The sequence below is a fragment of the Protomyctophum bolini genome, assembly GCF_963924005.1.
Source record: "Protomyctophum bolini genome assembly, chromosome: 1".
Classification (NCBI taxonomy): Eukaryota; Metazoa; Chordata; class Actinopteri; order Myctophiformes; family Myctophidae; genus Protomyctophum; species Protomyctophum bolini.
Genome location: NC_137862.1, coordinates 44,353,508 through 44,367,488, shown reverse-complemented (window position 1 = coordinate 44,367,488; position 13,981 = coordinate 44,353,508). Strand labels below are relative to the sequence as shown.

The window sequence follows — 13,981 nt, the reverse complement described above, 5'->3', positions numbered from 1 at the left end:
AAACAGTGAATGTTCAATCCTGATCCAGTTTCTGCTCCACGTCATACCGGCCTGCTTTGTTTTCCCAGGCTTTCCCTGTCACCCAATAGTAGCCAAGGTCCTCCCTCCTCCCAAGGAGTGACTGCGTACTGCGTATAGTCCCCCAACCAGGAGCCAGAATCCAGGAGCTGCCTGGAGACAAGTTCACATCCCCCCACAGACACCGACTAGGAACCAGGGCAGGGACGAGTTCACATCCTCCCACAGGGTGACACACACACACCGACCAGGAGCCACAAGTTAGAGGGGCGACTTCACATCCCCCACAGAAACACAGAGGAGTTTTCACCTTGTGGGCAGGTGTGTATGATATTTGATATTTCATTTTTAATATGAATGATTCTGTCTGTCTGTCTGTCTGTCTGTCTGTCTGTCTGTCTGTCTGTCTGTCTGTCTGTCTGTAAGAAGGAGAAATAATGAGATCAACACTGAACAAGTGCACAGAAACAGCAACAGTGAACACAGTGAGTTTTTAAATAATGACAACATCCCTGACAATGTGACTCAGTCAAGGATTTGTAGCAGGATTAATTTGTCACCAAAACAACACCAGGCTTCATTTAGTCCTTCTTACAGTGGATGTAGTCTCACATTGATATGTGAGTAAAAAAAGAAAATAAACTTGACTATAAGTTAAATGTTAAAGCCGTTATCATTGACTTAACATTTATAAGTTAAATGTTACAGCAGTTATCTATACATCTCTGTAGTCAATAACCATAAAAGATCAGGTGTTTTTCCACCAGTTTAATGGTCAGAATGAGAGCTTAGTGATGCCATAAATGTAGAATGAGACTCAAGTGGGAAGAAGAGAGTTGCATTTACACCCACTCACATACTTAGTGTGATACCCAACGGGCAGCAGCATGCTAAATCAGCCATGAAATGCTGCTATTATGCCACTATAAAATCACTTAAATGAGCACAAGGACAATCAGTGGAAAGGTTGGAGTTCTCAACAACGTACACAGTAAAAATTGATTTAACTCCAAAGAGTGGACAAATGGAACCAAATTGACCCGTAAGTAAGTCGGCCAGAGAGTTTTATTGTCGGTAGACCTACAGTATCATCCGAGAACACAGGAATTTACCTTGTACTCTATACCTGTTTCAATGTGTTATAGACCCCTGGGAGACAGATTGCTGAGGCGGAGCGTAACACCTAACATCAGCTATCAGTACTTAGCCTACCGCACCCAGGCCGTGATACTCATACACTGAGTTGCCAGGGCCCGGAATCGAATTACCTTGTGGGTTGTAAAAAAAAAAGCATAACAGATGCTTTATTGCAACACAAATAAAGCATCTGTCGCATTGGAGCCCTCAGTGTGCGATGCTTCTCTGCGTACTGTTCAGTGCTCTACTACACCTGGTCCTGCATGTGCTTTTTTTTCATATTGCTTCGTGTGTATTCACTATTTTCATCGTTAGTGAGTATCCAGTGCAGTAGCAGTAGGCCTACCCGCTGGTACCAGCCTGCTTGAGTATATAGGGATTGGATGATAATAGCTATTAGTGTTTATCGCAAAATAAAGATTCTCACAATAATCATATTGCATAATCGCATATCACTTTGGAACAATGCAGGTCAGGAATGATGCAAGTTGGGAAAGCATGACTCACCCATGTATGCAATACCTGGTGTATACTGTACGTCTTTGCTACTATATGAGAAGTAAACGAAAAGCAACAAAACTGACATTTGTGAAAATCGAATGCCGTACAAGATGAATGTGACTATTGGATTTTGGATAAGTGTGCATGCGTGTGTGTGTGTGTGTGTGTGTGTGTGTGTGTGTGTGTGTGTGTGTGTGTGTGTGTGCGTGCGTGCGTGTGTGCGTGTGCGTGTGCGTGTGCGTGTGTGTGTGCGTGTGCGTGTGTGTGTGTGTGTGTGTGTGTGTGTGTGCATTCATCAGCAGGGTAACATGGAGGTTGGCAGTGTGAGAAAGAGGAGGGACAATCAGAATGGCATCATCGGCCAGGGTGTGGGCGTGTCCTGTCCCCCTCCCACCACAGAACAACCTCCTGAGAAAGCCACCGTCCTACAGGACGATGTAAGAACACACACACACACACACATGCACGCACGCACGCACGCACGCACACACACACGCACGCACGCACGCACGCACGCACGCACGCACGCACGCACGCACGCACGCACGCACGCACGCACACACACACACACACACACACACACACACACACACACACACACACACACACACACACACACACACACACTCACACGATTCTGAGATTTGAAGCGTGAGTGAGTGAAAGTGAGTGAGCAGCATTAAAGTGAAGGAGTTCCCCTGAGAAAGAGACTCACAAGATGTTCACACGTGCACTGGTTCTCATGACCCCGCTCCCCCTCCCCAGCTGAGGGGGGCTGCGTACCAGGCAGTACCACGCCATTACTACCCATTAACCCTTGGTGTCCAGGACGTCCCTTAAGCCCTGAATCAAAGACGGCTGCATAGAACCTTTGGGCCCTTAGGCACAAACCACTTAAAACCTATACAGTATGTGCTTGGTTGACACGATCTACACACTCACAATGTGCCGCGATTCGGCGCGCTGTGAGCTTTTAGATCAGCAAAGTTTCTGTGAACGTATCCCAGAATACGGATGTTGTTAAGACAGGACAGGGTCTTTATAGACAGCTACAAGCTTCCAACATATTATGTTGACTAACTTAACTTGGACCAAATGAAAGAATCACATGCAGCAATTGAGCTTTCTGTGAATGAGTAGTCCTGTTTGTGATGCCTGGTTACTAAGTGACCTCTATGAAAACATCAGCTTTGTTAGGGGAAGGATTCACATTTACATGACTTCACAATGAGATGTTATGTTACACATTCAAACCATATTCACATTAGGTAAAGCTGGCTATAAATGTTGTTATATTGTCTATATATAGATTATTTAATGATACGATTTAAGATACTGCATGCTTCCACTTGCCTGCTAAGGTCAGTTTATTGGCAGAACAGACTCCTCATTAGTTTTAGTGATTAATTCATGACATACTGAACATATCAGCCAGACATTATTTTCCAAGGTTAGGTGAAATATTTTGCCTGAACTCACAACCACTCTTGAGTTGGTTGAGCAGCAGAACACAACCAACTGAAAATACACACTTGTCTAATTTGATATCCTGAACAAGACACAGAACTGCAACATCCAGGGATCAAACAACTCAATAAATGTCTTGCATGTCATAACCTTTCCTGCCTTTCCTCGATATAATGTCAAAATAAGAAATAACAACAACACACTGTTGGAGATGTATCATATCAACCTCCTCACTGGCGGACATTTTCAACTGACATAAAACAAATAATGTAGGGTGCGCTTTGCACATAAGCACATGCCGTGTGTTAATATGTGCAAATGCATGCGTGTTTATGTGTTTCAAGGTGGGTCTGCTGAGTGGTATCTGTCTGATTGTGGGGACCATGATCGGTTCAGGAATCTTCATCTCTCCCAAGGCAGTGCTGGTTTACAGCGGAGCTGTGGGGCCCTCCCTGCTGGTCTGGGCTGCCTGCGGGGTGCTGGCCACTCTGGGTGAGAAAAACATGCACACTATACTGTACATGTATACTGTATAATACACGCACGCAGACACATGCACCCGCAACCACATATATAACTTTGTTATATTAACTTTTTCTTTCCTTTTTTAAGTCTGGCTTTTAAAATGACGTCATATGGACCTTTAATGTTTGTTTAGAGCCCTTTATTTATTGTTGATTGTATCTATGTATTTTATGACCGTAGAAAATCTCACATTTATTGATCAATGAATTAATGAATTAATTGAATCTTTATTTCTCTGGAATATGTTAAAGGTGGAGGGAACATGCGTGACATTAGTCGACAATATAAACCTAACCAGTACGTCGCCCTGAGGGCGAGAAGCCAGAAGCCACCCAGGCGTGCACGCATCCGGCAGAGTGGCGGCATACTGCTGGGCGAGCGCTGGCGCTTTGGCATGGGGGGGTCAACATATGGAATGAATTCTGTACTGGCCATATATGGAGCGTGTCTTGAGTGTACAGGGTTTGATGAGGTCAGATCAACATAATGGAATGTCAGAACAGGTTTTGTAGGTTTTCATAGTAAACTGCGACCTACTCTATACGACCGCAATAAAACAATAGAATACAACCAAAAACTGTTATAACAGTTACGGACTGAGGTCTTTTTAAATTGTCCATATAGGTTAGTAGAGAGATTGACTTCATACCACATGGCTCAGGAGGTAGAGCAGGTCGTCCCATGATCCATGGGTTGGCGGTTCGAATCCCGGCTCCTCCTGTCCACATCGTCGAAGTGTCCTTGGGCACGACACTGAACGCTACATTGCCTCCAATGAGTTGGTCGGTGTGAGCTTGCCACCATTGGTGTGTGAATGTGGGAAGTGAGGACGCTGGCGTCGACTGTTCGCTGCTTCACCTCCCAATGTATGAATGAATGAACCATTGTAAAGCATTTGGAAACCGCTATAAAAATGCAATTCATTATTATCATTATATGCTCAGAGGAGCGAGTTTAGATGCAAATTTGTTCCAGCATCATTCTAACATCTTTCTGAAAATGGCTTAGATAAACAGATATCAATCACCTGTGAAGACCAAGCCATCTTATCATACAGGATACAATAGTGAATACCATAGCTATCACAGTAATAAAGCTGAGGACTGTGTTTATGGTTGAAAATAACCAGGAAAATGGTCACATGTTGTTTTGACATCACTTTCGTAGTTTGACGGGTCGGTTCAAAGCATAAATTGGACAATTATTTCGGGTCCCAATTTTTCTCGTGGCCCACCAGTGGGTCCCGGTCCACAGGTTGGGAATCGCTGCTTTTTTAATAAGCTGTGTTTTGACAGATGTATAAAAAGGACAGCACAGCCCTTTCTTACTGTCTAAAGCGGATACTATGTGTAATAGAAATACACAGTAGTGTTGTGAAGTGATTTGCTCTAAATCCAGATTGTCGCAGACTTAATACTGAGTGACTTGAAAAAAAATGCCTTGAGTTGTTTATTTAGCAGAAATTCCAGGACTTTAGCTGGGCAGGATAACTGTGCAGCCAACTGTGCTGGCCTGCACTGTTACCTCTGGCCGGGTCATGACGGATACGTGGTAGAAGATGGATGGATGCGTTTACTTGTTGGCACACTCATTAGAGGCGCAGCCAGAGGTGGAAAAAGTATGGGCATTTTTTACTTAAGTAAAAGTATCAATAACACAATCTAGATATACTCAGTTATATTAGTAAAAGTCAGGTATTTAAAATTTACTTGAGTAAAAGTACAAAAGTATTGACATCAAAATACCGGCAAGACGCCGTGGGGGGAGAAGTGAACTAAGGGCGAGGTCACGTGCACGCCTCCGCCTGGGTGATGGGGTCACGTGCACGCCTCCGCCTGGGTGATGGGGTCACGTGCACGCCTCCGCCTGGGTGATGGGGTCACGTGCACGCATCCGCCTGGGTGATGGGGTCACGTGCACGCATCCGCCTGGGTGATGGGGTCACGTGCACGCATCCGCCTGGTCACGTGCACGCATCCACCTGGGTGATGGGGTCACATGCACACATCCACCTGGGTGATGGGGTCACGTGCACGCATCCGCCTGGGTGATGGGGTCACGTGCACGCCTCCGCCTGGGTGATGGGGTCACGTGCACGCCTCCGCCTGGGTGATGGGGTCACGTGCACGCATCCGCCTGGGTGATGGGGTCACGTGCACGGCACGCATCCGCCTGGGATCCGGAACGAATTCTGTACTGGCCATATATGGAGAGTGTCTTGAGTGTACAGGGTTTGATGAGGTCAGATCAACAAGAGTTGCTGGCCGGCTCCATGCAGATCTAGGTGATGATCCGGTCTTCTCCATGTATGGTTATCCAGGGTTAGATGAGGTCAGTGTTGTGATCTTCATATGAGATGACGTGTCACGGGGCGTGACCATATAATGAAGCAATCTCCCGGAAACGTAAATGATTCAGATAATATCATAACTAATCATAAAACAAGTTAGTGTTTTTATGTCATTATGACCTCAATCTGACCAACACCCAGTGAAACGATATAAACGGATGTTCTTGTTTTGTTATGTTTGTGGAGCTTACTGTCTGTAACATTGTGTTCTAGTGAGTCTGCGTTTGTGAAATTAACCGGGCCGGGCCGGCTCAGTTTATATTAAGAGGTTTTGGCCACTGGAAAAATGCTATGAATTTCCCACTGATCTGTGGGATCTTTGTGGAATACTAGGTTAGTGTGTTAAATCCCACAAGTCAGAAAGAGCTAGGGGATTTACTGTGAAGTCAAGTGAAATGTATTTATGAAAAGTAAGTGCTGTTCGATCCTTTCACAAAACACCATGGATCTTCTTCCCCCTGGGCCTAAAATTTGGAAATGTAAAGCTGTAGCCAACACTCCTTGCAGTCAGACTCACTCTGCATATGAGGTACTATACTATATTATAGTAAACCATATAATATATTATATTATATACTATACTATATTGCAGTAAATCATATCATATTATAGTACAGAATGTCGCATAATGAATGATGAGTTGTTGTGAGCCATGTTTGTGCTTTCGGCTTGTCTTTATTACATGTGGGTACTTAATACTGTATGGATATCTACAGCATAGTGGTGGGCAAAGTCACCTACTCAACTCCAGTATGAGTCAAAGTAAATTATATTCTCCTCATCACTCTACAACAATTGAAAGTCTGTCAAATTTATACTTGATTTAAATACTGTGTACTTAAGTATTGAAAATTAATTATCAATGCAAATAATAGTGCAATGGCATCGCGACACGTTGTGAGGTTGTAGATCTGCTGCTAATTTCACTATATTTGAAACACGGCTGAAGTGGTTAATTCACATCGTACCTTTTCCCTACCAAGAAATGTAGCGGAGTAAGAAATACAATACTTTTGTCTTTGAAATGTATAGTGAATTGAAAGTCAAGAATCAAAAAGATACAATTAATGAAGTAACGTGCAGACACTCAAGTAAATATACCACCGCTGTCTTACAAATACAGTATTCCTGTGTGTTTATATGTACAGTATGTGTGTCCCTGCAGGGGCTCTGTGCTATGCGGAGCTGGGCACCATGATCGCCAAGTCGGGCGGGGAGTACCCGTATCTCATGGAGGCGTTCGGCTCCATCATGGCCTACCTGTACTCCTGGACCACGGTCATGGTCCTGAAGCCTTCCTCCTTCGCCATCATCTCCCTCAGCTTCGCAGAATACGCCTCTGCACCCTTCTACCCCGGCTGCTCGCCTCCCAAGCTCGTCACCAAGAGTCTGTCCACAGCTGCCATATGTGAGTGGACAATTTTCCTGATTTCATTTTTTCTGTCTAATAAACAGCGGGGGATAGCAGTGGGTCGGGACCCATTTGTGGGTCACAGACCATTTTTTATGGGCCACGACTCGATAAAAAATCCCATTTTCTTTTCCTTAATCTTATACACTAGACCTGTACGTGCCCGTCGGCACGTACAGGTGCCCGTCGGCTCGTCAGCCCGTCGGCTCCCACATGGAGATCTCTGTATCTGCCTGTGTGTGAAGAGGGCAAAGTCAAACTGACTGACTGTGACTGTGGTGAAGTAGGCTAATCAATTGTCAGGTGTGGGGTTCAATTGGCTGAGGCAGAGGCTGGAAATTGCACAGGTGAGGGGATTTAGGCTGATTAGGCCCACTGGCAGAGCCTGACCAGAGCCTTTTGTGGTGGTTCTGGAGAACCGTGTGTGTGTGTGTGTGTGTGTGTGTGTGTGTGTGTGTGTGTGTGTGTGTGTGTGTGTGTGTGTGTGTGTGTGTGTGTGTGTGTGTGTGTGTGTATACGTATGTATATGTATCTGTGAATTGGTCACTCGGTCAGAAGTATATTTAGAAAATCGATTAAAAGTTTAATAAAAAAACACATGCTTCTTTCAGAGATTTCATTTCATAATTATTTTATGTTGTTCTCTTTATTTCCTGCCAGTTTTGATTGTCCTGGTCAACTGTTTCAGTGTGAAGTTGGCCAACTATGTGCAGAACGTCTTCACTGCAGCCAAGTTGCTCATCATTGTCATGATAGTGGGAGCTGGCATTGTTCTGTTGATCCAAGGTGGGCATTTCTGGCTGCTATATATCAGTGGTTCTCAAACATCTTCATGTCAAGGACCACACATGTTGCTGGGGACCCCCTGGAACCCCATCCTGGAAAACACTTTCTTATATTAGGCTATTCACAATTATTTTACTTCTTCGCCTGGATGTGTTCATTCCCGTCCGTCCGACCGTCCGTCTGTGCATCCCACCATGAGCTCCCAGTACTTACAGTAGGCCTACTGCAGAGTTGGCATTGAACCCCAAACTGCGTAGTCTAAAACCGTATTGTCTTAAAGGCCAGCATGCAGTGCTCCACTGACTGACCCACCCAGACAGGCTCAAACACACACTGTCCTAAAGACCTGGAGAGACGGGGAGACTCCTGTTACTGAACAAACACTCACAATATAGCAATGATTGCTATCAGATGAAAGTTTTTAATTGAAATATCACATGTCTTTTGTGTCAAATTGAAGATCAAATCACCTATTTACACAAATCACCCTGAATAATTTGTATACTTTGTGCATACAGTTTTTTGTCAAAATAATAATTTATGATTGTCAGCTAAATGTGCTGTACTATGTATTTTACTGCCAGGAAACACACAGAATTTGTCAAATGCCTTTGAAGGATCAGAAGTGTCTTTTGGAGCCATTGGTCTTGCATTTTACAACGGACTTTGGGCTTATGATGGTTGGTAAGTACATCTCTGTTCTATTAGTTCTGTGGTAGCCTACTTTGTCTGTGTGTACTTAATGTATAGTGTCCATTAAAATGCCGTATGAGACACCAAATGTGTTTTTTGTTGTTCTTATGCAGGAATCAGCTGAATTTCATAACAGAAGAGCTGAAAGATCCATACAGGTGATAAAAGCTACATTTATCCAGTAATTTTCTGAAATCTTTATACCTTTTATATAATGTTAAGAAGGAAGAGAGAGGTAGAGATACAAAATATATATACAGTCCAGGAAATAAAACTAGGATACCCCCCCGCAAAGCAGTGGGATAAATAACACCATGAAACAGTACAGACTTAGCTTGTGCATGGTTTGTGAGATAGGCCTACCATATATAAACCCTCGGGAAGATATGGCAGCTGACCAGTCATCCATCTCCACGCCTATAGGACAAATAAATGCTCAGTATGGGAATATTGATTCACATAAAACACATGTATAGGTGTCTGACTGCTAATATGCAAGCCAAATATAACAATAATATATTGTGGATGATGCTGTGTGATAGGAACCTGCCTCTGGCCATCCTCATTGGTATTCCTCTGGTGTCAGTGTGCTATGTGCTGGTCAACATCTCCTACTTCACCGTCATGTCGGCCACTGAACTGCTGCAGTCTCCTGCCGTGGCCGTGGTAAGGAGCGGGTTGGCATAGTAAGAGTAAGAGTTAAGTGTGAGATAGTAATGCATGCAGTATGGCTCTTTCGGACTACAATAATTAAGTGAAACATGCCATGCAACATATTTTACTGGCTGTGGATTTATTTACATACACTATGGCTCCTTTTCACATAAGGTTCTCAGAACCTAATTTGGGCCCTGCACAGGAAGTGGTATACTAAGCCTGAGTTCTGGTAACTGGAAAATGTTCCGTAAAATAGCAAAGATAGACTATTTTTATTGTTTCATTTCTGTGTTTATTTGTATGACATACCTCTCCATTCAGGGGTGCATTGTGGTTATAATAGAAACCATCACTTCTGGATTAAAAAGAGCCAATAGTGTAACAGGGAACTCAATAACATGTTGGTGAGTTAATGAGGTCTGACGTATGCATGGATATACTGAAGACACTGGTCTTATAAATGCAGATGTATATTTGGATTATGATTCATTCTGTTATTGTACCAGATGCAGTGTCCTCTTAATGTCATTAAAGCCTCATCATTGAGGGGTGCCAGCCCCTCAATGACTGACTTTCGGAAATTACGTCATAAGGCTACAGTATGTACCTGTAATGTTTGTTTAGAGCACTTTGGCCTGGGAATGTTTGTTTAAAGTGCTCTAAAACAAACATTAAAAGCCCTCCCCCCCCCCCTCCCCCTCTGTGATTTAATTTAATAATAATGAAGGATTGTTTGTCACCCCTTAGACCTTTGGTGACAGAGTGTTTTATCCTCTGTCCTGGATGGTTCCTCTGTTCGTCGTCTTCTCCACGTTCGGCTCAGCCAACGGAAGCTGCTTCACAGCCGGCAGGTACAGAGTACACTGAATAGGAATATGCATCATGAAGCTAATAGTAGGGCTGTCCCCGACTATGGACTTTTTATAGTCGACTATGATTGGCCAAATGTTGTCTATAGTCGACTATTAGGCATGTTCTTTCTCTTTGAATGTATACGTACACACACGCACGCACGCACGCACACATGCACACACGCACACCTCATCTCTCTCACTGTCACTGTCATAAAGTTGCTGTTTTTCTTTTTTTTTTTACATTCAAATATAAATGATGAAAGACAAATAAAGGAACATTTGATTATTTAACAAAGAAATATATACACTACTAGGTCCTCACTAATAATCATGATAAAATGGCACCATTTATTTCTACTCTGTCTGTTATAGGAGGGCTGTGGGCATACCCGTCCACCAGTGACATCATCGATGGGGAATCCAAGCTAATAGAAACTGCAGGCTTTCTAGTCCTGAAAAGTTGCAATGCGAAAATGGAAGCCATCGTTCTCACGATAATACAAATCTAAACATTTTTTTGTAAAAAAAAAGAAAATCTGCCTAACGATGATATCACTGGTGGACTAGCCTCGGAAACCCAGACGTTTTTATTTCCAGGGAGAACTGGTGGTTCTGAACTGCTCACAGCCCTCCTATGAGACAAAGACTGAGTAGAAAAAAATTGTGCCATTTTATCATGATTATTAGTTAAGACCTATTATGAAGATAGGTTGTAAGTGGTGAAGTGGTCGAAAAAGGAGTAGGAAGAAGTTTGTAAAGTAATGCTGGAATGGAAGTAGAAGTGAGATGAATGCTGGTGTGTGTGTGTGTGTGTGTGTGTGTGTGTGTGTGTGTGTGTGTGTGTGTGTGTGTGTGTGTGTGTGTGTGTGTGTGTGTGTGTGTGTGTGTGTGTGTGTGCGTGCGTGCGTGCGTGCGTGCGTGCGTGCGTGCGTGCGTGTGTGTGTGTGTGTGTGTGTGTGTGTGTGTGTTCAGGCTGACCTACGTGGCCGGCAGGGAGGGTCACATGATCAAGATACTGTCCTACATCAGTGTGAAGCACTACACCCCTGCACCTGCCCTGCTCTTCAATGTGAGTCCTGGTTCACCAGAAAACAAACTCATCATCCACATACTTTCGCACACGAACGAACGCACGCACGCACGCACGCACGCACGCACGCACGCACGCACATGCACACACACACACACACACACACACACACACACACACACACACACACACACACACACACACACACACACACATACACACACACACACACACTCAAGATATCCTTGACGACATTTATCTGATTGTAATCTATTCTTGTGCTTGTTTCCAGGGACTCATGGCTATCTGCTACATCATCCCCTCAGACATCAACACTCTCATAAACTACTTCAGCTTTGCACAGTGGGTGTTCTATGGGCTGACAGCCCTCGCTCTCATCGTCATGCGCTTCACCAGGAAGGAGCTCCACAGACCAGTCAAAGTTAGTTCTTTAGGGCAGACAGAGAGAGGACAAGGGTAGGAGCAAACGTACCAATACCATCTGGCAGCAGTTATTCCTGGTACCTTGCTTGTGCTCTTCCACGCTCTTATTTCTAAAATATGTATCATTTTGTCACATTGTTTAAGTCAGTCGGAGACCTGCCAATCCAACATGCCTCTGTTTTGTTCAAATAGACTTCTGTACAATATATCATCAGTCCAGAACCCTGATATACTGTAGGCAGAAGTTAGAAATAATCGTGATATTGATTTGAAATCAAATTGCCCAGCTCTAACCTTATTTTTGTGTGCGTGCGTGCGTGTGTGCGTGCCCCTTATCAGGTGCCCTTAGTGGTAGCAGGCCTAGTGGTGGTAATCTCCTGCTACCTGGTCCTGGCCCCCATCATAGATAAACCAGAGTGGGAGTACCTCTACTGTGCCAGCTTCATCTTCAGCGGCCTCCTCGTCTACTACCTGTTCATCCATCACAAGTTCAACTGGGTACACAAGCTCATGAGTAAGTTCTGTCGTTGGCTCGCTCCATGACTTGCCCCAATTTGCATTATCAAATTATACTTTAATGGTTGTTTTAAAATGCTCGGAGCATGGATGGGTGGGGCTTACCGCATCAGAACAAATCAGATTCATCCATTTTATTTCATTCAAAAATAGCAAAAGTAGACTCACTGGCTCAAGTCACCTTCAAAGGGCGAACCTCCCAAACTGCACCTCTCTCCATTCATTTACAAAAAAACATAAACGTGAGCAACAATATCGAAGTGACCAACATGACTGACATGAACTGTCACTATAGCCAGTCCTTCTGTGACCTATATGACATTATGTTGTGATGTTCCGCCTCTGCAGGACCAATCACCATGCATCTGCAGCTGCTGATGGAGGTGGTGCCACCAGAGAAACTACAGTGACACTGACACAACATCCTGCTACCACGGCATGGTGTCTGCTAGCTACACCATGGACATAATGGGACAATTAACATGATGGCCAGATTGCATGCAGTTAAAGCTTTGTGTTGGAATGGGTTTGAAGCTAGAATGAGACAAGGCCCAATTAATTATAATATTTTTTTTATAAAGGACAGTTTTTCATAGAATGATGTGAACTCACACACACACACACACACACACACACACACGCACACACACACGCACACGCACACGCACACGCACGTGCAAAAAATTGAGGAGAATGTTTATGAAAGCTATGAAAGCAGGTTAGATGGATTGCTGGCCAGTTTACTTTTCTTGCTTGATGTTGTATATCTGCTGTCCATGAATGGAACTATTTTATTGTTAGAGAGCATGTACGTGATATATAATTTATATAGAATATAGGCTGCTGTATATTAGTGTCTGCACTTGCTGCTTGTATGTAGCCTATGTATGTATGTGTTTTGTCTGTTTTTATCTAACATCCGAGCATCATTTTATTAAATCAGATAGTATATAAAATAAGATATACATACAGCATCGGTTGTCAGTAGATCTCACTAATGTTTCCAACTTCTCAACATAATTCTACTCCCCCATTCACTTGTTATTCTCAGTGTTGCCAGACGATGGCACCAGCCACCAGGTAATGTGTTAAGGGTAAAGATTGACTGTTGAAAAGCATGAAAACTTCCATGATAATGAGCACTAATAATACATACTACCAATAGGTTAAAAGTGATACCCCTGTGTATTATCATGGTCTTCAACAGGGGGTCCTTTGAGTTACCGACCCCCATCTGAAAGTATGTAGTTCCAGGGACCCCCAGAAGCAATGATTTGAGTTAAAAACTCAAAAAATAATATATATTCAAATATTTGTGCCACATTTTCACGATTTTTCTAGCAGACCTACCTAGCCAAAGTCAAGGTCAAGTTTAGTAAATGTTGAGGCTTTAAGTGGTTAAATGTCTGAAAATAATCATTATCAACATGAATCCAACACATTAAAAAAAAGGAAAATGTGCAAAGAAAAAATAAATACACTACATAGTTAGGTAAAGTTAATCTGCAAAAAGAAATGCTTACCACTAGCTTTCTTCACAGATTCAAAATTTGTTTCAACCCAACTCCCATGGGAAACTTTGTGACAGCTGC

At 43.4% G+C, this 13,981-nt stretch overlaps 1 protein-coding gene across 1 annotated transcript; it reads left to right on the top strand.

Annotated features, from left to right (window-relative positions):
• Positions 1-1,964: 1,964 nt before the first annotated feature.
• On the top strand, positions 1,965-12,799 carry slc7a9 (solute carrier family 7 member 9; the record flags this gene model as incomplete). The annotated part of the gene is made up of 12 exons (XM_080770860.1): positions 1,965-2,093; positions 3,468-3,615; positions 7,164-7,406; positions 8,070-8,195; positions 8,780-8,879; positions 9,002-9,046; positions 9,431-9,554; positions 10,293-10,396; positions 11,372-11,468; positions 11,722-11,871; positions 12,213-12,387; positions 12,738-12,799. The coding sequence occupies 12 exons, from the start codon at positions 1,965-1,967 to the stop codon at positions 12,797-12,799; spliced, it is 1,503 nt and encodes a 500-aa protein (XP_080626986.1).
• Between the last annotated feature and the right edge of the window lie 1,182 nt (positions 12,800-13,981).